Genomic DNA, 21,265 nt, shown 5'->3' on the forward strand with positions numbered 1-21,265 from the left:
ATCAATAAAGTGTACAATTCATTGTTTTTTAGTCTATTCACAGAGCTTTTTTTTTTTTTTTTTTTTTTTTTTTTTTTGAAGTGGTGTTTTAAAGCAATATTCACAGAGCTTTTGAACCATTATGACTATTTAATTTGAGAACATTTTTATAACCTAAATATAATAGAACCTAATTAGCAGGTACTCCCTGTTTCCTCCCAATCCTGGTGATTAATCTCTTTATCATTATAAAATGTGCACTAAGTTGTATTTGCCAAAGGAAAATAAAAATTCCAGATGAAGACCAGGCACGGTGGCTTACACCTGTAATCCTAACACTTTGGGAGGCCAAGACAGGAGAATCACCTAAGGCCAGGAGTTCATGACCAGCCTGAGCCAGACCTGTCTCTGCAAAAAAATAGAAAAATTAGCCAGGGGTGGTAGCACATACCTGTAGTCCCAGGTACTTGGGAGGCTGAGGCAGGAGGATCACTTAAGCCCAGATTTTGAGGTTGCAATCAGTTATGATGACACCATTGCACTCTAGCCCAGGTAACAGAACAAAACCCTGTCTCAAAAAAAAAAAAAAAAAAAAAATCTAGATGGTAAACAAACTCATTATAAGAAAAATACATGTTTCTAATACCTCAGCCTAAAGAAAATTTAAAATACTACTGAAGAAATTTTAGAATTAAAAGTTTGTCAACATAACTTAAAGATGTCGCTCTCTCAATAAAGTATGTGGTATTTGGAGACTATAAGTTTTCTCCTCTAATGTTGATAGATTTCTATTTCAGTTTATGCCACCTATGTGTGTGGGAAGCACCAGAGCCCATAATTTAAAATGAGCATTTCAGACAGAGAAGTCATGTGAAATAATCAATTTAAACATCAAGATCATGTAGAAAATTAATGTTATATGATTAAAAACGATTTGAAGAAAACTGGTAAAAATCCAACTAAGCTCTGTAGTATAGTTCATTGTATTGTTTTCCTGATTCAGATAACGCACTATAGTTGTTATATAAGGTGTCACCATAGAGGAAACTGGATAGTGAGTACATGGGTCCTCTCTGTATTAATGCTATTTTTACAGCTTTGTGTGAGCCCACAATTATTTTAAGATAAAGAAATTTAAAACATTATTTGAATAATACAGGTTTTGTATTGATGAGTGAAAGAGATGCTAATGAGCAAAGTATAATAGTCTTTCTTTTTAGGTATGGAATGAGGTGAAAAGATTATGCCTTTAGATTCCAAAGAGCAGCCATAAAATATAAACAGTCTTTCTTTTTGGCTTAAGAATTATTGATACTACCTCATTTGTACAAATGATAAAGTTCTTTTTACAAATACTACCTTCATTTATATCCTAATATTCTTTTAATAAGTTAAATTTATTTAGGTAACTGTAGCCTATGTAATAGACTAGAATTTTCCAACCCTATCATAAAAAGTGAGATACTAAGTTTGTAAAACTAAAAAGTGACTTTCCTAAGCCAGTATAGCAATTCATTGGCCATGAACATTTCTCTTTTTTCTACCACTTCTTTTCCTCAAGTCCCCTTTACTCCCCTTTACTCAAATTTGTAGTATCTAATATAATTTTTTGGTGGTATGTATAATAGTTTGTCTTTGATAATATCTTAGAAATAGCAACTTCTTCTTCTGTCAGTAGTCCTCTTGCATATGAGCATTAGCTGTTTGTACCCCAAACATTTCCTATCAGTTTGTTTACAATTAGTGTTAAAATAGATGTTTACCTTTGTTTAATATAATTTTATTTTGCAATGTAAATTAATTTGCATTAGTTAAGCGTATCATTAGAATCAATCCTGTGAAATTATCCATTGACTAGCTGGACCATGTAACCAAAGTAAGGAAATGGACGACCTTCAATGCCTTGTAACAAGAGAAAAAAATAAAATAAAAATATAGTTTTGGTCATGTAAACAGTCTTAAACAATCTTATTCCTTTTGCTTTTGTAATTGCCAAAGGAGTTTAGTTTCTTTGTGTTTTCTTTATATTCTTTTACTAGTTTCGATAATGGATAAGGTGACGACAGTTTTCAACAGTGCACAGAGACTAGAAGTTGTTAGAAACTGCATTTCATTCATATTTGAAAATAAAACTTTGGAGACTGAAAAGGTAATAAAATGACATCTTTCCCAAATAAGCACTTATTGTTTCCCTTTCAGATTTACATGTTGAGGTTGCCAGTTGACCTGTCCTCTTATTTTATGCCTTTTGTTTTGATCATTTTAAATGAATAGTGTTTTGATCATTTTAAATGAATAGTGTCTCAGATTTAAAACTGTTAGGCCAGGCTTAATTATGTGACCACAAGAGAAATATTGGTAGTAATATTTTTCCTTCAGACTTTTAAACAATGTTTTTATTAAATTCTATTTTAGCATATTACTTAGAAACTTATTTTACATATAATTTTATTTATTGCAAAGAATCTAATTAGCATATTAATGGATTATGGAAACTGTAATGTTCAACTTAAATTTACCACCTTAGGCATTTTCTTACCTTCTTCAATTCAATATGATGAACATAATGTAACCCTTTCTTACTGATTCATTGTCATACTTCTGAACATTCGTTACAAGGGGCAGCTAAAACATGTACAAGTGTTTTTACCTTCACACTAAATGACCCAAGCCTCTTTATGTTTTGAGTTTTTTGGTTTCTATTTTTTCTTATGATTAAGTATATATTTCCTTTTGCTTCTCTTGCTTTCAGCTTTCTCAGCCTGTTTATTATACTTGCCCATAAAAATATTTGGCCTTCCTAGTCTTAGTCCTTTTCCTTTCCTCCTTATTTGTTCATTTGTTCTTTTTTTCAGACTTGCCAAGTTAAATAAGCTTATTGTTATTATATGTAAAGTAAATTAACTCCTACATGGTGAACTGAAGAGTGTTCTTGTGATAAAATAAAGGAGTTTTAATGCATAAACCTAGAGATAGCAATTTTTGTTGTGCTGAGTCCTTTTTCTTTATTTATTATGATATTGAAATGAGAAGAGATTATAGAATTTCCCAGTCAGAAATTAAAGCTGAATAGTGATTAAGGAGCTGACTAGTTTAAAAGTATAAAATCACTTGTGTTTTTATCATTTTAATTTTTTCTTCTATTGGAGAATTGGCTAGTTATAGAAAGAAGGTGTCTAAATGTCTGTGGCTTTGACTCAGGTTCTAAAGCAACAGTCAATTTGGTAACCAAAGTATTGTGAGTTGAAAAAAAAGTGAATTTAATGTTTTTTCAGTTTACCACATAAACTAATTCTACGTATTTTTCTTGCTGGCTTATAAGTAAAAATAACTACAAACCCATCCATTTGATCATTTGTCTTAAGAGCAAATCACCTCTTTTCTAGGAGTTTAATTTTACTAATAACTTTGTTAAATGGTTTACAGGATGCATTTGAATTTTCAGGATGATTGTTTGAAAGTTATTTTTTTTTTTGCCAATGGTACCATTTGGTCACTTGTACCTTTCTTGTCCTCAGACCCTTCCTGCTGCACTAAGAGCCCTTAAAGGAAAGGCAGCAAGACAGTGTCTCACTGACGAACTGGGTTTACATGTCCAGCAAAACCGGGCAATATTAGACCATCAACAGTTTGACTACATAATAAGGATGATGAATTGTACTCTACAGGTAATTTTTAGTTCTTTCAAATTATTCCTCTTATTTGAGAATACTTTTTATTTTTCTAGGATATTTAGTAATTACCAATATATCAGTTCTTGAACCTACCACAGCCAATAGCAGAAAGAGTCAGTATCCATATCCTTTCTGTCAGAAATATTTATCTATTACTTGGCATAAATATTAAGAGGTTTTCATTTGTTCTTTGTTTTCTCTTGAAAAACACTAGATTTTACTAGTTCTGTAATATAAACTTGCTCTTTAAAAATGAAAAGTCATCTTTAAAGCATTCAGTTACATATTACTTAATGACTTAACGTATTAATGACGTGACACTAGTCATGTCAGCCCTTTGAGTGAGTATTCTAGTTGTACTCTTAGGCAAAGGGCAATGGTGGATAATCCAAATGATAAATTAATTACGCAAGTCATTATTTACTAAGCATTTTGTATGTGTAAAGCACAAAAAATATTTCCAATTGGCTTCAAAATATGTGTATGATCTTACAGAAATAAATTTCTAAAAAAATAATGAAGACCCAATTTAGGAGAAGCAAATAACTTGTTTCCCCATCCTGTCTCCCTTGTTAGATATTCTATAACATTGACATCCTGTTCTCCACAGGTGATCTAAAAATCCCTTCTTGAACCTTGTGTACAAGGTAAAAATGTAATTAAATATTAAGATTTCAAAGACCATTTAGGGGACTCCACAGAACGTAAACAAAAGTGTATGTTAAATACTGGTTGGTAAATTGGAAAGCGAGAATTACAGGATATAATTAATAATTTGTGGAAAAAACAATGCCTAAATAAATGAGAAGATATGCCATATTTGTGTATTGGAAGACTCAATATGTTAAAAATATCAGTTCTCCCCAAAATAATCTACAGAGGCAATGCAATTCCTATCAGAATCTTAAGTAGAAGAACAAAAGCCTTATAATTACCAATACACTCCTAAAGAAAAACAAAAAAGCATAAATATTTGCCTGTCAGCTATCAAAAAATTAATTTAAGATTATAGCGATTAAGACAGTGTGGAATTGGCACAATCATAAACAAATTGACCAATAGAACACAATAGAGAGCCTAGAAACACATGCACACTTACATCACAACGTGACTTATGACAAAATTGGCATTTTAGACCTCTGACAGAAAGATGAGCAATTCCATAAATAGTGCTGGGACCACATATACATAATATACCATTGCATAAAAAAATGTACAAATACCTCATGCCATACACAAAAATCAATTCCACATGGATTAAAGACTTGACTATGAAGATCCCAAAAAGCTAATCTATAAAGCCTAAAATTTTTCAGACATGATACAAGAAATAATCTTTATGACTTTGAAGTAGGGAAAGATTTGTTAAACAAGTCATAACTAGTGCCAATCTTAAAAGAAAAGTCTGATAAATTTGACTACATTAAAATTAAGAACTTCTGTTCATCAAAAGATACCACAAAGAGAATGAAAACACAAACCTCAGAGTGAAAGAGGTTTGCAGAGCATAACTGCTGACAGATGAATACTCAGATTATAAGAACTCTTACAGGCTAGGCACTGTGGTGGGTGCCTGTCGTTCCAGCTATGTGAGAGTCTGAAATGGGAGGGTTGTTTAAGCGCAGTGCACCATGATCATGCCTATGAATAGCTGTTGCACTCCAGCCTGGACAACATAGTGAGGTCTCTATTAATAAAAAAACAAAACACAAAACTCCTATAAATCAAGTTTTTTTAAAAAACACAACCTGATTTTAAATGGACAAAAGATCTAAGTATCCTAAAGAAAGGAAATCCACTTGGATAATAACTGTATAAGGAGATGATCTATGTCAGTAATTAAAGAAATGAAAAAACCACAATGAGATAGTCTTTTATACTCACTATTTGACAAGACTTTAAAAATCTGATAATATCAAGTGTTGCCACAGTTACGGAACAAATAGAACATGTAAGCTCTGCTGGTAAATGTGTGAGTTGGCATAACCACTTTAGAAAATGTAATAAGGTATAAGAGAAGAAATAAATTAATTTGTTATTATCTTACAAAGCTATGTATGAAACATATTCTGTGACCCAGTGATTCCATTCTAGAGGAGCTCTTGCCCATATATACCAAGAGATAAGCACAAAAAATATTCATAGCAGCATTGTTTGAAATAGTAGAAAGTTTGAAACAACTCATGTTGCCAACCAGCATTAGAATGAATAAATAAATTATGGTATCTTCTTACAATAGAATATTATTTAACAGAGAAAAGGAATGAATGAATTGCAGATACAAAGGACAATATGGATGAATCTTAAAGAAGACAATTTTGTGCAAAAATAAAAAGACAATTCAATTACAATATGATTCCACTTTTATAAAATTCAAAAGCATGTAATATATTATTTAGGGATATATAATTTAGTGATACAAATACATGTGACAAAATTATAAAGAAAGCCAAGGTAATAAGAAATAAAATTTTTAAGAAAATTACCAGCTTGAGCAAGAGTAAGACCCTGTCTCTACTAAAAAATAGAAAGAAATTAGCTGAACAACTAAAAATATATATAGAAAAATTAGTCAAGCATGGTGGCACATGCCTGTAGTCCCAGCTACTCGGGAGGCTGAGGCAGGAGGATTGCTTGAACCCAGGAGTTTGAGGTTGCTGTGAGCTAGGCTGATGCCACAGCACTCTAGCCTAGGCAACAGAGTGAGACTCTGTCTCAAAAAAAAAGAAAGAAAGACAATTACCTCTGGGGGACAGAGAGGAAGAGTGGTGAACATGGAGATCTTCAAATGTAATGGTAATATTCTACTTCTCAAACTATGTATATGGATTTTCATTGTATCATTCTTTATAATCTTGTGACTTATACATATTTTATGTCTTAAGGTACTGCTATTAGATTTTTGTGGGGAGTATTTATCTTCTCAAACTCACTGCAAGCACTTTGTAAGTTGTATAAGTGAATTCACAACATAGGAGATGATTCACTTTTACTGGATATATATTTTTACTTTAGAGTGTGAGATACTAGCTGTATTAGTTTATAAGAGCAAAAATTGAAGACAATCTAAATGCTTACCATTTGGATATTGATTATGGTACAATTCTTCTTTAGAATGCTGTTCAGCTACTAAGTAGAAACAAGTAGATCTAGATATGTATTGATATGGAAAAACTTCTATTATATATTGCTAGGTGGGCAAAAAGGAAGTTAGATAAAGTAGATATAATATGATTCCATTTTACATGTATTTATCTATGTATATGTATGATACTAAAAATCTGGAAGGATATTTACACTAAATCCTTAGCAGTGGTTATCTCTGGATATAGATTAGAAGAGTTTTGCTTTTCATTTTAAACCCTTCTCTGCTTGAAACACATATACCTCTAAATTATATAAAATATAGAACAACCATATGTTACTTTTATAATTTTAAAATGTGTTCTCATATTTGTAGAAAGGAAATTTTGAGCACCCTATAAGAAGAAGAAAGCATAATAAATTTGCCCTAAGAAAAGGTCCCATGTCTTTTGCTACTTTGTTTCTGTTATTATAGAGAATAAAGGAGTACAATTAATAGATTGAAGTCTCTAGAAATCCTAAAGTCAAATAATTCCCTGATCCTCTAATAATTGGTATTAATAATTGTTATTAAAAGCCACTTCAGGGGCTTTTTTACCATTAGTACTTTCTGTGCTGTTTATTAACTGAAGAACTAAATTTTAAGGATTTCTCTAAACTTAATTTTAGCATGTACAGTTAATAGACCACTTATAGAATAGCAGGGTACCCTTAGGGTATAATTATTTTTCATTTGAATAATCATATTTCTAGAAAAGAAAAAGACATGGAATTTTTTGTTGTTGCTTTCAAATACACCTGAATTTATGAGTACTTAAAATTTTGTAATTCAGCATCTCATATATACATTAAAAATAGATTCTGTGCTTCATCAAACACATGCTGTTGTTTAACACTATATAGAGGGCTGTCTCCATTATGAATGGGTTTTCATGTGATATTCTAATTTTAATGCATTATTTAGTACCCACTTGGGATTTGTTAATATTTATATTCCTTGTGCAACACATACTTATCGAGGGGGATTTAACATGACATTCTGAACATTTTTTACAAAAGCACAGAGTTCCAAGGCAGAGTGGCCAAACATCTGTGTTGGTTTTTTAAGAAAGAAACATTAATTAAATGAACTAATTCTTAGGTAGTGGTTCAAAAACTTCAGTAATTTTTGCTTTTTGTGACCTAGAAGTTATTCTGTCTTTCTTGTCCTCAAGGGAAAAGTAAATGGAACATGAATATTACCAAATGGCTATTTGTTTATTAGGTTCTTTCAATGGTAACATAATTTTTATAGGACTGGTTTATAGAGATTATAGATTATTCTTATATATTGTCTCATTTCAGAGAATTAATCATATTTTAGTATTTTTTGACAGAGCACTAAAAGTCTCTCCAAAAGAGAATTTTGGCTTTAATTCTTCATTTTAGCAAATATACAGTTAAAACATTTTATGTGTCAAGACCTTAGCTAAGGCTGAGCGTGGTGGCTCATGCCTGTAATGCTAGCACTCTGGGAGGCCGAGGCGGGAGGATTGCTCAAGATCAGGAGTTGGAAACCAGCCTGAGCAAGAACAAGACTAAAAATAGAAAGAAATTAATTGGCCAACTAAGATTATGTATAGAAAAAATTTGCCAGGCATGGTGGCGCATGCCTGTAGTCCAGCTACTTGGGAGGCTAAGGCAGCAGGATTGCTTGAGCCCAGGAGTTTGAGGTTGCTGTGAGCTAGGCTGACACCACGGCACTCTAGCCTGGGCAACAGAGTGAGACTCTGTCTCAAAAAAAAAAAAAAAATCTTTTAACAATAAATTATAATTTGAAAACGCAATGAAGTCTTCCATTTCCAGCATCCTGATAAACTATGAGAGACCCTCTTACTAACATAGAAATAGATCTTAGAAAATTGCAAACAAACAAATATAAATCATGTTTTTGATACACTGTTTCTCCCAAGAAGAAAAGGAAATCTTTACCCCTTTGTATACTCTTTAAGAAAAGGACAAATAGGGAAAACCAAACCCTGAGCAGTTAGCAGTTGGAAAAACCAGATTTGTATTATTAAGCCTTAGACACTATAAGTCTCGGTCAGCTGGTTGAACCTTAAAGTTTTACAACAGGCTAGAATAGAACACTGGAAAAATAATAAAGGTTATCCCTAGTAAGTAGCATGCCCTCCACCTTTGCCTTCATAAACAACAATTATAAATCCTTTTTATAATAATGTATCCTGAATTTAGGCAATCAGGACTCCCATAGGTTAAATTCAATAAAATATGACCTCATAATTTTGAAATGACTAAAAATGAAGGAAATGAGCTGGTATGAAATATGATCAACAGAAACAATCAACAACCCCCTTATTTAGACCCCCCAAACCCCTTAAAGTCTAGTTTAGACACTAGAAAGCTGATGGAATGATCTTTACTTAGCAGACCCAGGAAAGCCTGTTCCTAACTGGCAGTGGGAAAAGCCTTGAAGCAACCAAGTATACAGAACCCCAGAAAGCTCCAGAATTGGTGATATCAGGTATCTCTAAGAGCAGGAAGATAAGGTGTATAACATAAAAATAGGGGATTGGTTGAAAGCTGCTAGAAGATGCTGTTGGATTCACCTCCCAAATCCTTTCCTAATTCTGTATTATAATCCTTTCCTTCTGTATTATAATCCTTTCCTAATAGCCAGCTGCCTCTCCTTTACCCTGGCAAAAGATTGGATATTTGTTTGTTTGTATATTTATTTTAAGAGAGAGAGGCCATTGTTGTCCTTGGAAATAGTCTGTTTGAGGGAAATTCTGTCTTGCTGCAAATGAGAGGGTTAAATGAATTTCAAATATTGAGAATACCAGTATGCTTTCCCCCATCAGCTTCCAGAACTCTGGCTGCCTGCCCTCAAGGCAAGAGATTGGAAGGCTATATTCTCTGAGAAATGTGACCAGCCAAATAGAAAACGACTTTATTAAAGATATTAAGATTAGGAGTTTTTCAGTAGAACAGCTCTACCAGGTTCTGCTCTAATGAAGCTGTCAGTCAGTTTACTTCTTGTAGGGGATGACCTAAACAAAAAGGGCCATTAAACACAGTCAGTTGCCACTCCTCATCATGGTTCCCCAAGTCTGCTTCCATTCTCTACTCCCCTTTGTGAGAGAACCATCCAGTCCTCATACGTAATTGTCCTATCCTCTTCCTTCTTGGGTACCTGTATCACTTTGGACTGCCTCAGATAATCTTAGCTTTCTTTTGTCTATGAAACTGAGTAATCCATAGTCACTACTACCTTCTGAAAATAGTTTCAAAGAAATTAAGTGCTCTTTCTAAATCACACAGTAAATTGAAGAAATGAGTTCTAAATGAAAATCTGGTGATTTTCAGTTTCATTTTTTAGATCCATCTTAAGGTCTTCTCTTAGTGTAGGATTCTCCCTAGGCAATCTTATTCATCTGTATTATCATTGCTTGCTTATGTCTTCCAAATGTGTATCTTAAGCCCAAATCGATCTCCTAAATTCTAGAACTAAATATCTTGCTGGTTGCCCATCTTTACATGAATGCCCCAAAGCTGTTTAGATGTCAACATGTTCCAAACTAAAGTAATCATCTTTTACATCCATCTCCAACCACCACCCAAAACCTCTTCCTGCTGAGTTTCCTACTTCAACAAATGGCACCAATAAGCCAAAAACATGGAAATATTCTCTAGTTCTTAACCTTATCCCAAAATCTGATCCGCTACTAGTCCTATAGATTCTACCTTTTGTGTACGTATCTCTAAAATCCATTCACTCTTTGCCATTCTTAAATTCCACTGTCCTGGTTTAAGTCACCAATATAACTTACCTGTTACTGCAGCAGATTCCTAACTGATTACCTTCATCCTGACCCATCCCCCTAATGTATCTGTTCTCCGTCCTTCACCGAAGTGATATTTCTGAAATTGAAGTTGGATCTTGTCACTTCCTGATTTTAAATCTTTGCCTTTTGCCTTCAGAGTAAATGCTGATCTTATCTTGGCCTCTTCTTATATCTACAGCCTCATCTTGCACTGCTATAAGTCTTCAGGCCTTACATATCTATTGCATTAGTTTTCTTCTTCCTCTCCTTTCTACTTCCTACCGTGTTTCCCTGAAAATAAGACAGGGTCTTATATTTATTTTTCCTCAAGAAGACACCCTACAGCTTACTTTCAGACCATGTGTTATTTTCCCCTCAAAGCCTCAGCTTGCAGTACGCACATGGTGGCCGGGACCTGATGGGGAGCTGACCTTGTTGGTGTAGCTGCCCGCACCTTTCCTGTCACCTCTGGGATAGTAGCTGTCACAATGGGGCAGATGAGAAGGGCTGCTCGTCTTCTTTACTGCTCCGCGATGAAATGCATGGGTTGTGCAGATACACTGCGTAGCCACGCCCATCCCTAGGTCTTATTTTCAGGGTAGGGTTTATATTGTGCAAATGCTTAGAAATCCTGCTAGAGCTTATTTTATGGGTAGGTCTTATTTTCGGGGAAACATGATACTACTTCCTTTCTCTTAGTTAACTCTACTCATCCTTTAATTTCAGCTTAAATATCATATCTTCCTAGAATCCTTTTTCATCCCATCAAGTCTGGACCAGTAGCCATTCTTACATGCTTCCAGTGTATCTTGTACTTCCCCCATACTATCCACCATGATCTTGTAATAACACTTACCACATATGAGGAAATTGCCTGTATTGTCCATTATGCCTAGCATGTAGTAGTCTCTCAATTAGAAATTTGATGAATAAGTAAATTAATAAGTGACTGTAATGTATGTAGCAGCTTACCTCAGCTGGTTAAGAGTTTCAGTCCCCATACAGTTTCCATTTGTACACAGGCCAGTAGCTTTTGCCCCTTTTTTGGCTATAATCTAATCCTCAACCCAAACCAGCACCTCTTTTCAACTTTGTGTCTCTGTGCACAGTAATCTCTAGGTTAGAGAATGTGGATGGCTATTTTGATAATTAATGGCCTCGCTTGAAAGTAAGGTGGTCAATACTGTGCCAATACACAGTAGTGTCACTGATATATTTCAAGTGCAAATTTTCATACCTGCTGAGTTAGAATCACCACAACTGAAGCTTATACATCTGTATTTTTTTAAAGTTCCACAAGTAAATTTGATATGTACGTAGAGTTGAAAAATATGTCCTATTATCTGGGGTAGTCATTTTCAAAACTTTCTCAAATTTTTTAAATGTGCATTTCTGGGCCCTTATCATCACACATTCTGATTTGGTAAGTCTGGAGAGGGATAGATCAGAGTGAACATTTGAAATTTCCCCACAGTAAAATGAATACCTTTATAGAAATGTAATCCCCATTTCATTGAGTATTCCATTAGATACTCTTTTGGTCATTTGTAGGGTAAGCTGAAAATAATTTCTACATTGTCAGGGAGGTTGAACTAGATGCTCTCTAAGGTGTCTCCTGTCTCTGAATTGCATGATCTCAGGAGCTTTTTTTTTTTTTTTTTTTTTTTGAGACAGTCTCGCTTTGTTGCCCAGGCTAGAGTGAGTGCTGTGGCATCAGCCTAGCTCACAGCAACCTCAAACTCCTGGGTTCAAGCAATCCTCCTGCCTCAGCCTCCTGAGTGGCTGGGACTACAGGCATGTGCCACCATGCCCGGCTAATTTTTTCTATATATATTAGTTGGCCAATTAATTTCTTTCTATTTATAGTAGAGACGGGGTCTCGCTCTTGCTCAGGCTGGTTTCGAACTCTTGACCTTGAGCAATCCGCCCACCTTGGCCTCCCAGAGTGCTAGGATTACAGGCGTGAGCCACCACGCCTGGCCTGGAGCTTTTTTTTTTTAATCCTTGGTTGTTAGATGGAATCCTGGCCCTCACCAGTTCATAGCACATCATTTTTAGCTCATGCCAAGTCCTGCCCTTATTTATTTATTTATTTATTTATTATTTATTTATATTACTCTTATGCTCCCAATCTCCCCCAAGCATTTTTTTAAATTGACAGATAAAGTTGTATATATACAAAGTTCGTATATATACAACTTTATAGTGAGTGCCTTTCTTTTAAAGTATAATCTTTGAGTTTTACCTGTGCTAAAAAGTTTGGGTAGATATTTTATATCAGGTTAATAAGCCCATTTCCATTCCTAGTTTAAGAGTTTTTGTCATAATAGATATTGATTTTATGAATTGCTTTTTCTGCAGCTATCTATGTTGATGTACATCTGTTTTCATGGATTGTTGGACTTGATATGTTAGGAATTTTTTCTACAGTTGAGATCAATATATAATTTCCCATACTATCCATGACTGGTATTGAAGCAAATTTACACTAATGTCAAAAATGAAGTAGGCTAGCACTCTGAGAGGCCAAAGCAGGTGGATTGTTTGAGCTCAGGAGTTCCAGACCAGCCTGAGTAAGAGCGAGACTCCGTCTCTACTAAAAATAGAAAGAAAATTATTTTCTTTTTGAGACAGCATCTTGCTCTGTCACCCAGGCTAAAGTGCAGTGGTGCAATCTTGGCTCACTGCAACCTCAAACTCCTGGGCTCAAGCGATCCTCCTACCTCAGCCTCCTGAGTAGCTAGGACTACAGGGACATACCACCATGCAAAATCCTTGCCTTTGTATCTTTGTTTCTATTTAATTAATTTTTGCTCTGTCTTTATTATTTCCTTTCATCTACTTTTTTTCATTTTCTTCTGTTAATTTTTACTTCTTGAGCTGTAGGTTTAAGAGATTCCCAAACTTCCTAAGTCAGAGGTTCCCAAACTCAGTTCACAGGTGATTAGTGTCTCAGCAATATTGTCTTGGTGCCCCTTGGGCCAAAAGAAATGCCCAACAGCTTTGTTTAGTAAGCTTTTAGACCAACTTAATGTGTATTTATGTCCTCACAACTGAACAGCCATTTGAAAAAATTACACACTTAAAATTTTTTTAAAAGAAGTATATTTTTATTTCATTTTAAAGTAACTACAGTTGCTTACTAGTGGGATATGTGCTCTGTTGGGTACTACACAACTGCTCAAACTTTGGTATTAGACTGACTGTGCAAAGATATGATGTTGATAGTAATGCAGCATGATCTAATGTTGAAGCTGTGAATTACTTCAAGCATATAAATATGTCAAGAGATGCAATGTCAAGATATGTTGAAAAATGCTATTTCTCCTGAAAATTAAAAATACATCATGTTACTCTTTAGATTTCCATTTAGCACCCCAGGGTGACTCATTCCACAGTTTTAGAACCAGGCTGTCAAATATTCTTTTTAATTATTGCATAATATTTCATGGTGTTGCTACAACCCATTTTTTCCAACCATTTCCCTATTGCTGAGAGTTCAATTTCTGTCCAGCTTTTTCCCACTTTGGACAAAGCTTCAAAAAACATCCTTGTATGTATGTCTTTATTTACTGGTACCTGTAGTTTTAAATTTCTATAGGTTCAATTTCTAGGAATGGAATTTCTTGATCAGAGGGTAGATGTATATTTAGTTTTAATAGATATTGGCAGATTGCTATTTAAAAACGCTGTTAGGTTTCATATCTCAGTTAACTGTTTTTGAGAGTATCTCTTTTCCCATACACCTGCCAACAATAGGTTCAATTGCTCTTTTAGATGGACAAAAAAGATAGGGTAAAAAGTGCATATAAAGAACTTTGTTTAGTTTACTTCTAATCCCTAGCACCTAAAATAGTGCCAGGTCCATGAAAAGTTTCAGTAATATTTGTTAAGTGAGTGGATAGAGGAATGAATGAATCAATGAAGTAATTTATCTCATTATTACTTCAATTTGAAATCTCTTGAGTATATCGAATTTTAGCATCATTTTAGATGCTGCTTGCCTTTCAAGTCGTTGTTCTGTGATTTGCTTACTTGTATCTTTTGCACCATTGTCTTTTGAATTGTTTAACTTTTTCTTGCTATTTTATAAGAGTACTTAGTTTAGTATAGATATTACCCTTTACAGTTTTTCCCAAGTACATTATTTACTTAACTGTTGACTTTGTGTTTTATCTTTTGCCATAGAAAAACTTAATTTTTTGCTCAAATTTTGGCTGCCTTTTTTTTTATAGCCTCATTATTTTCAGTCTGATTAGAACATTTTCTTCATCCCCAAGATATACATGTTGTCTGAATTTTCTTGCAAGACCCTTATTCCATCTGGAATCTATTTTTACAATTATATAGTATATTAGAAGTGTCCAGTTTTATTCTGTTCCAAAAGAAAGGCCAGTTATGCCAGCACAATTTATTAAATAATTTGTTTTCCCACTGAACTACCATGTTTGTCAAAAAATTGAATTTTTATATATTCTGGGATTCAACTCTGGATTTGTTATTCCAATCTATGGATATTTATCTGTTTCTAAAGTAATACCATATTGATTTGATAAAAAGACTGATACCTGATAAGGCAAATTATCCTACACTGATTTTTTTATACGTAAAGTCATTCCTGGCCATTGATTCTTTATATAAACATTAAGATGATACTATTCAATTTCCAAAAAATCCCATTGGAATTAAGAGTACAAAGTAATTGGAATTGCAATAATTTATACGTTAATTTTGGAAGAGTTAATATTTTATTATGGCTCAAATCTTCCCATCCAGTCACTGGTTCCTTTTTCAATTTTTGTTTGTGCCTTTCAGTAAGCTTTTAAAATTTTCTTATAAGTTTTTTGCTTTGTTCAATGTATTCTTTTTTTTTTTTTTAGAAAAAGAATAAATTTAATTCAATGTTCAATGTATTCTTTAGCATGTTATAGTTTGTACTGCTATTGTAGTAGAACATTTTTCCTATTTCCTTTTCCAGTTGCTTTTTGCTAAAATAAATCAACACTGTTAATTTTACATATTTATTTAATATCTATCAATTTTACCAAATTCTCTTATTAATTTCAGCTTTCTATTAGAATGTCGTGAGTTTTTTAGGCATGCAATAATACCAATCTAAAAAAAAGATAGTTTTATCTCTTTGTTGTTAGTGTTTATACTATTTATTTCATTTTCCTGTCTTAATGTATTTGCTAGAATTTCTAGACAGTGTTAAATAAAAATCTGATAGAAGTAATCCCTGTCTTAATCCTAATTGAAATGATTAGTATTTTGATATTTAGGATAATATTTTTTACTTGGCTTTAGTCACTAGTTTTTATTATAGTGAACTAGTTTTCTTCTATTCTCATCGTACCTACTTACTACTTGTATTCACTGGTAAATATTTTCCAATTGCTTTTCAGCACTTATTATAGTAATATGTTTTCCTCTCCTTTAATGTGCTAATATAATGGATTAAATTGATAAATTTTCCCCATTGACCCATGATTGTACTTCTTTACCTTTCCCATAAAACCTGCTTTTTTCTCTGTGGAAGCTTGTAGCTCTTTGACCCTAGTCTGAAACTTTATGATAATGTCCCCTGATGTCAGTGGGCTATTTGCATATATTGTGCTAGATACTTAACAAGCCCTTTTAATCTGGAAGCTCCTGTTTTTAAAATCTGGTCAATTTTCTTTAATTATTTTCTTTGATTTTCTTTCCTTCATTTTCTCCTTTTGTTCTTTTGGGGTTTATACTATTTAGATGTTGGCCTTTGCTGTGATTTGAGTGTGTCCCCCAGAATTCATGTGTTGGAAATTTGGTCCCTGCTGTGTTGACGTGGGGAAGTAGGGCCCATAAGAGGTGATTAAGTCATTGAGAGAGATTAACGCCACTCTTTTGTGAATGGGTTGATTCTTGAGGTGGGGTGGAGGAAATTCTCACACTATGGGACTGGGTTGGTCACTGTGAAAGTGTTTTTATAAAATGTGGCCACCCCTTATGTTTTGCCCCTTTTGCATGTACCTACTTCCCTTTCCATTTCTCTGCCATGTTATGATGCAACACAAGGCTTTTGCCATATGCTGTTGCCATGCTCTTGGACTTCCCTGCATCCAGAAATGTGAGCTAAATATACCTGTATTCTTTATCAATTACCCAGTCTATGATATTGTCTTGTAACAACAGAACATGAACTAAGACAGCCCTCCTGGGCCAGTCTTCTAGTTTTCTTCTCGTTTCTCTATTTGTTTTACCTTCTAAAAGACTATCTCAGTGTTTTCTTCCATTCTTTCCATTGAGTTTTGCATTTTAACTATCATACTTTTAATATCCAACGACTCTCTTATTCTCTGAATATTCCCTTTTTATAGTAGTCTGATTTTGTTTCATGAATGTAATAATTTCACGTATATCTCTGAGGATATTTATAATACGTGTGTGTGTGTGTGTGTGTGTGTGTGTGTGTGTGTGTGTGTGTGTGTGTGTATTTGAGAGACAGAAATTTTCTAATCCTGGTATGGTTTCTGTTTTCCCAAAAGTTTCTTTTTTATTTTTTTCTTTGTCTTTTATATTATAAATTGGTAATATGTCTGGTGATCTTTGGTTGTCTGCTTATAAGGGAACCCTCAATATCAGTATCTTTAATTCTTTGTTTTCTTCTTTTGGATGGGGACAGGAGATCTGTTAAAATGTCCCAGATAATAATCTTCTAGAATCTTGCCTGGAATGTGAAGAACTGGCATCCAGAGTTCTTGAAGCCCAGTAGAGTAAGAGGGCTAGGTGTCTTTACACTCAGTATGTAATATTTTACGTAATTTATCTTATTTTCAGTATGGTACACATATCTTCAACTGTACCTGGTGTCCTGAAACCCAGTGATACCCTGTTGTACTATCCCCAGTCATCACCTAGTTTAGGAGAAGGGAGGTATTCCAACTACGTAGAGTAGATCAGACAGTCTGGCGATCCAACTTTTAAAAAAATAGACTTTTAAAGGGAGTTTTGTAGTATCACCCTCACTCAATTAGAGGAATAGCTTGTGCTGCCAGTTTTTAAGCCTTTGAAGATTCTCATATATAAATTGGGTTGTTCTTGGTTTTCCCCATTGCCAGTTTAGGATGTAATATTCTCATTTCTGCCATTTGTGTGTCTGCAATGCAACTTCCTATTTCTTTCCATCCTATAAGTGTGTGTTGATACTGTATACTTTTTTAAAAGAAAATTATATCTTTTTTATAATTTAGTGGGTTTTTAGAAGAAAGCAAAAAATACATTATAGTACTACTTTGAAACTATGTAAACTATACAAATTATTAATATTATCTCTTCATGATTAAGTCTAGTTTTTCCTTGTTTTAAAGATAGAAGAAGTTGTTTATCATCTAGAATTTCTTTTTGAAGCATACTCTTGGCTTCCATGATAGAAAATCTTCTACGTACCCTTCTGTCTCTCTGGCCATTCCTTCTCCATCTTTGCAAGCTCATCCTTCTCCACTTGGTCTTTAAGTTTTGAAGCCTTATTTTCTTTTTAACAAACTTTTTCTCTAGAGAAGTTTTTAGTCACAGAAAAATTGAGCAGAAGATACAGAGATTTCCTATATATCACCTACTCCACACACATATACAGCCTCCTTCACTTTCAACACCCCACACCAGAGTGGTACATTTATTACAATTAATGAACCTATGTGAACACATTATTATATCACCCAAAGTCCACAGTTTACATCAGGGTTCACTCTTAGTGTTGTACATCCTATGGGTTTTGACAAATGTATAATGACATATATCCACCAGTATAGTATCATACAAAGTAGTTTCACTATCCTAAAAATTCTTTGTGCTTTGCCTGTTCATCCTTTTCTTTCCATTAACCTTTGACAACCACTGATCTTTTTACTATCACCATAGTTCTCTCCCAGAATGTCATGTAGTTGGAGTTGTACAGTATGTAGCCTCTTCAGATTGGTTTCTTTCAGTTAATAATATGAATTTAAATTTCCTCCATGTCTTTTCATAGCTTTATAGAACTTTTTTAGCACTGAACAATATTCTGTTTTCTGGATATACCACAGCTTACTTATCCATTTACCTACTGAAGGACGTCCTGGTTGCTTCCAACATTTAGCAATTATCAATAAAGCTGCTGGAAACATCCATATGCTGGTTTTTGTGTGGACATTGTTTTCAGCTCCTTTGGGTTAATACCAGTGTGCAGGTTTGCTGGACAGTATGGTAAGAGTGTGTTTCGTTTTGTGAGAAACTGCCAAACTGTCTTCCAAAGTGGTTGTACCATTTTGCATTCTTACCAGCAATGAATGAATGTTCCTGTTGCTTCACATCCTCTTTAGCATTCGGTGTTGTCAGCGTTCTGGATTTTGGCCATTCTAATACATATGTAGTGGGATCTAATTACTTTAATTTGTATCTCCCTAATAACATATGCTGTGGAGCATCTTTTCATATGCTTATTTTCTATCTGTATGTCTTCTTCATTGAGTTGTCTATTAAGGTCTTTGGTTCCATTTTAAATTAGGTTGTTTCTTATCAATGAGTCTTAAGAGTTGTTTATGTATTTTGGATAACAGTCCATTATCAGATAGGTCTTTTGCAAATAGTTTTTCTTAGTCTGTGACTTATCTTTTCATTCTCTTGACAGTATCTTTCACAGACAAGAACATTTTAATTTTTATGAAAGCAAATTTATTGGTTATTTCCTTTATGGGCCATGCCTTTGGTGTTGTATCCAAAAAGTCATCACCAAACCCATGGTGATCTAGATTTTCTCCTGTGTAATCTTCTAGGAGTTTTATAGTTTTGTATTTTACATTCAGGTATCTGATCCATTTTGAGTTAATTTTTGTGAAGGGTATAAGATCTATATCCATGTTCAGTTTTTGCATGTGGATGTCCATCCAGTTGTTCCAGTATCATTTGTTGAAAAGACTATCTTTTCTCCATCATATTGCCTTTGCTCCTTTGTCGAAGATCAGTTTATTGTATTTATGTCAATCCATTTCTGGGCTTTCAGAGAGTCTTTCCTCAGCTGTGTCCAGTCTACCATTAATAAGCACATCAAAGACATCCTTCATTTTTTACTGTGTTTTTGCTCTCTAGCATTTCTTTTTGTTTTTTTCTAGGAATTTTTATCTCTCTACTTCTATTGTCCATTTGTTCTTGTATACTGTCTACTTTATCCATTAGGGCCCTTAGCATATTTATCATAGTTGTTTTAAATTCCTGCTCTGATTAATTCTAACATCCCTGCCATATCTGAGTCTGTTTCGATGCTTGCAGTGTCTCTTCATACTGTATTTTTTGCCTTTTTGTGTGCCTTATAATTTTTTCCTCATGCCCAAACATGATGTACTGGGTAAAAGGCCTTTATTAATGTGGAGGTAAGGTATGTGGGGAGGAAGAAGCATTCTGTAGTCCTATGATTTGGTCTCAGTCTTTTGATTAACTTGTACCTCTGGACTGTCACTCTCCTACGTCTTTTAGATCTTTAAGGGTGGCACTAATTTTCATTATCACTACCAGTGAATCCATTAAAAGGATACTAAATTTTCATACCAAATGGTGAAAATGGGGTATGTTTGGTACATTGTATTTAAAAGAATAAATTTTTAAAATTTTGTTTTATTTTAACAAAAATACTGAGGTTACAGTTTTAACCATGTGCTAATTTCCTTAACCCAAAGTATGAATCTGTCTTTTCTTTGAAGGAGAGAAGAGTATTTAAAATAATTTTTCTAACAAAATTATATGATGGCTTACTTTATATTTGGTTTTTACAGCACCATCATTTTTGCAAAAATACTCAAAGGCATTATTATTTTTCCCGAAGGACTCCTTTGATTCTTTGACATTGAATCAATTTCTTTTAAAGCACTTATAATGATCAGTTATCTATTTTTTGCCTGATCTGACTTTGTTGGATTCTTCTATGTCATTGTGATTGATTGATTAAGCAATTCTTTCACATCGCTTCATGAAATTCTGTATTATATTGGCACATGTTTACTTTAATGTAATTTGATGGGCTAAAAGGAAATAAAGGATGTTAATCCAGAAGAGGTAATTAAGTAGTGACTAATTTGATGATCATGATGGTGGTTGTGGTGGACAGTGATGACAGTGATACAGACAATGATGACTAATTTAATGATAATGATAGTGGTTGTAATATATCCTTTTGTGCCTTGATTCTTTGAATCAAAATTGTGTTTGGGAGATTTAGATGTAGCTATAATTCATTTATTATCACTTTCATATAGTATTCCATTGTGTCAATATACCATATTTTATTCATTCTATCAAATATGGACATTTGTGTTTTTTCCACATCTTGGCTATTTTAAACAATGCTGTTAAGAACATGGTTGCCATGTAATTTTAGTATACATGTATGTAAGTTTTAGAGTATATACTTAGGAATGGAATTGCTAGATCATAGGATAGGTATTTGTTCAACTTTATTAAATAAGGCCAAATGTTTTTTCCTAAGCAGTTGTACTAATTTCATTCCCACTAGAAAATCCCATCATTGCTTCACATCCTAATCACCACTTGTTTTGTTAGTCTTTTTAGTTTTTCCCAATCTGGTGGCTGTATAATGCTATGTCTTTGTGATCATAACTTGCATTTACTACTGAAGTTGAGCAATTTTACATGTGTTTGCTGGCCATTCTGGTTTTCTCTTTTTTGTAGTACCTGTCT

The 21,265-nt window shown here is 33.7% G+C and overlaps 1 protein-coding gene across 2 annotated transcripts in view; it reads left to right on the forward strand.

Annotated features, from left to right (window-relative positions):
• The window catches only part of SBF2 (SET binding factor 2), a 432,597-nt gene that overhangs the window by 281,817 nt on the left and 129,515 nt on the right, over positions 1 to 21,265 (forward strand). For both annotated transcript variants that reach the window (XM_020286579.2, XM_020286580.2), the window contains exons 15-16: positions 2,019 to 2,128; positions 3,498 to 3,647. In XM_020286579.2, the coding sequence (XP_020142168.2) occupies positions 2,019 to 2,128; positions 3,498 to 3,647 (260 nt within the window). The remainder of the gene's footprint in view (positions 1 to 2,018; positions 2,129 to 3,497; positions 3,648 to 21,265) is intronic.

Source organism: Microcebus murinus, chromosome 4, assembly GCF_040939455.1.
Source record: "Microcebus murinus isolate Inina chromosome 4, M.murinus_Inina_mat1.0, whole genome shotgun sequence".
In the NCBI taxonomy this organism is placed as follows: Eukaryota; Metazoa; Chordata; class Mammalia; order Primates; family Cheirogaleidae; genus Microcebus; species Microcebus murinus.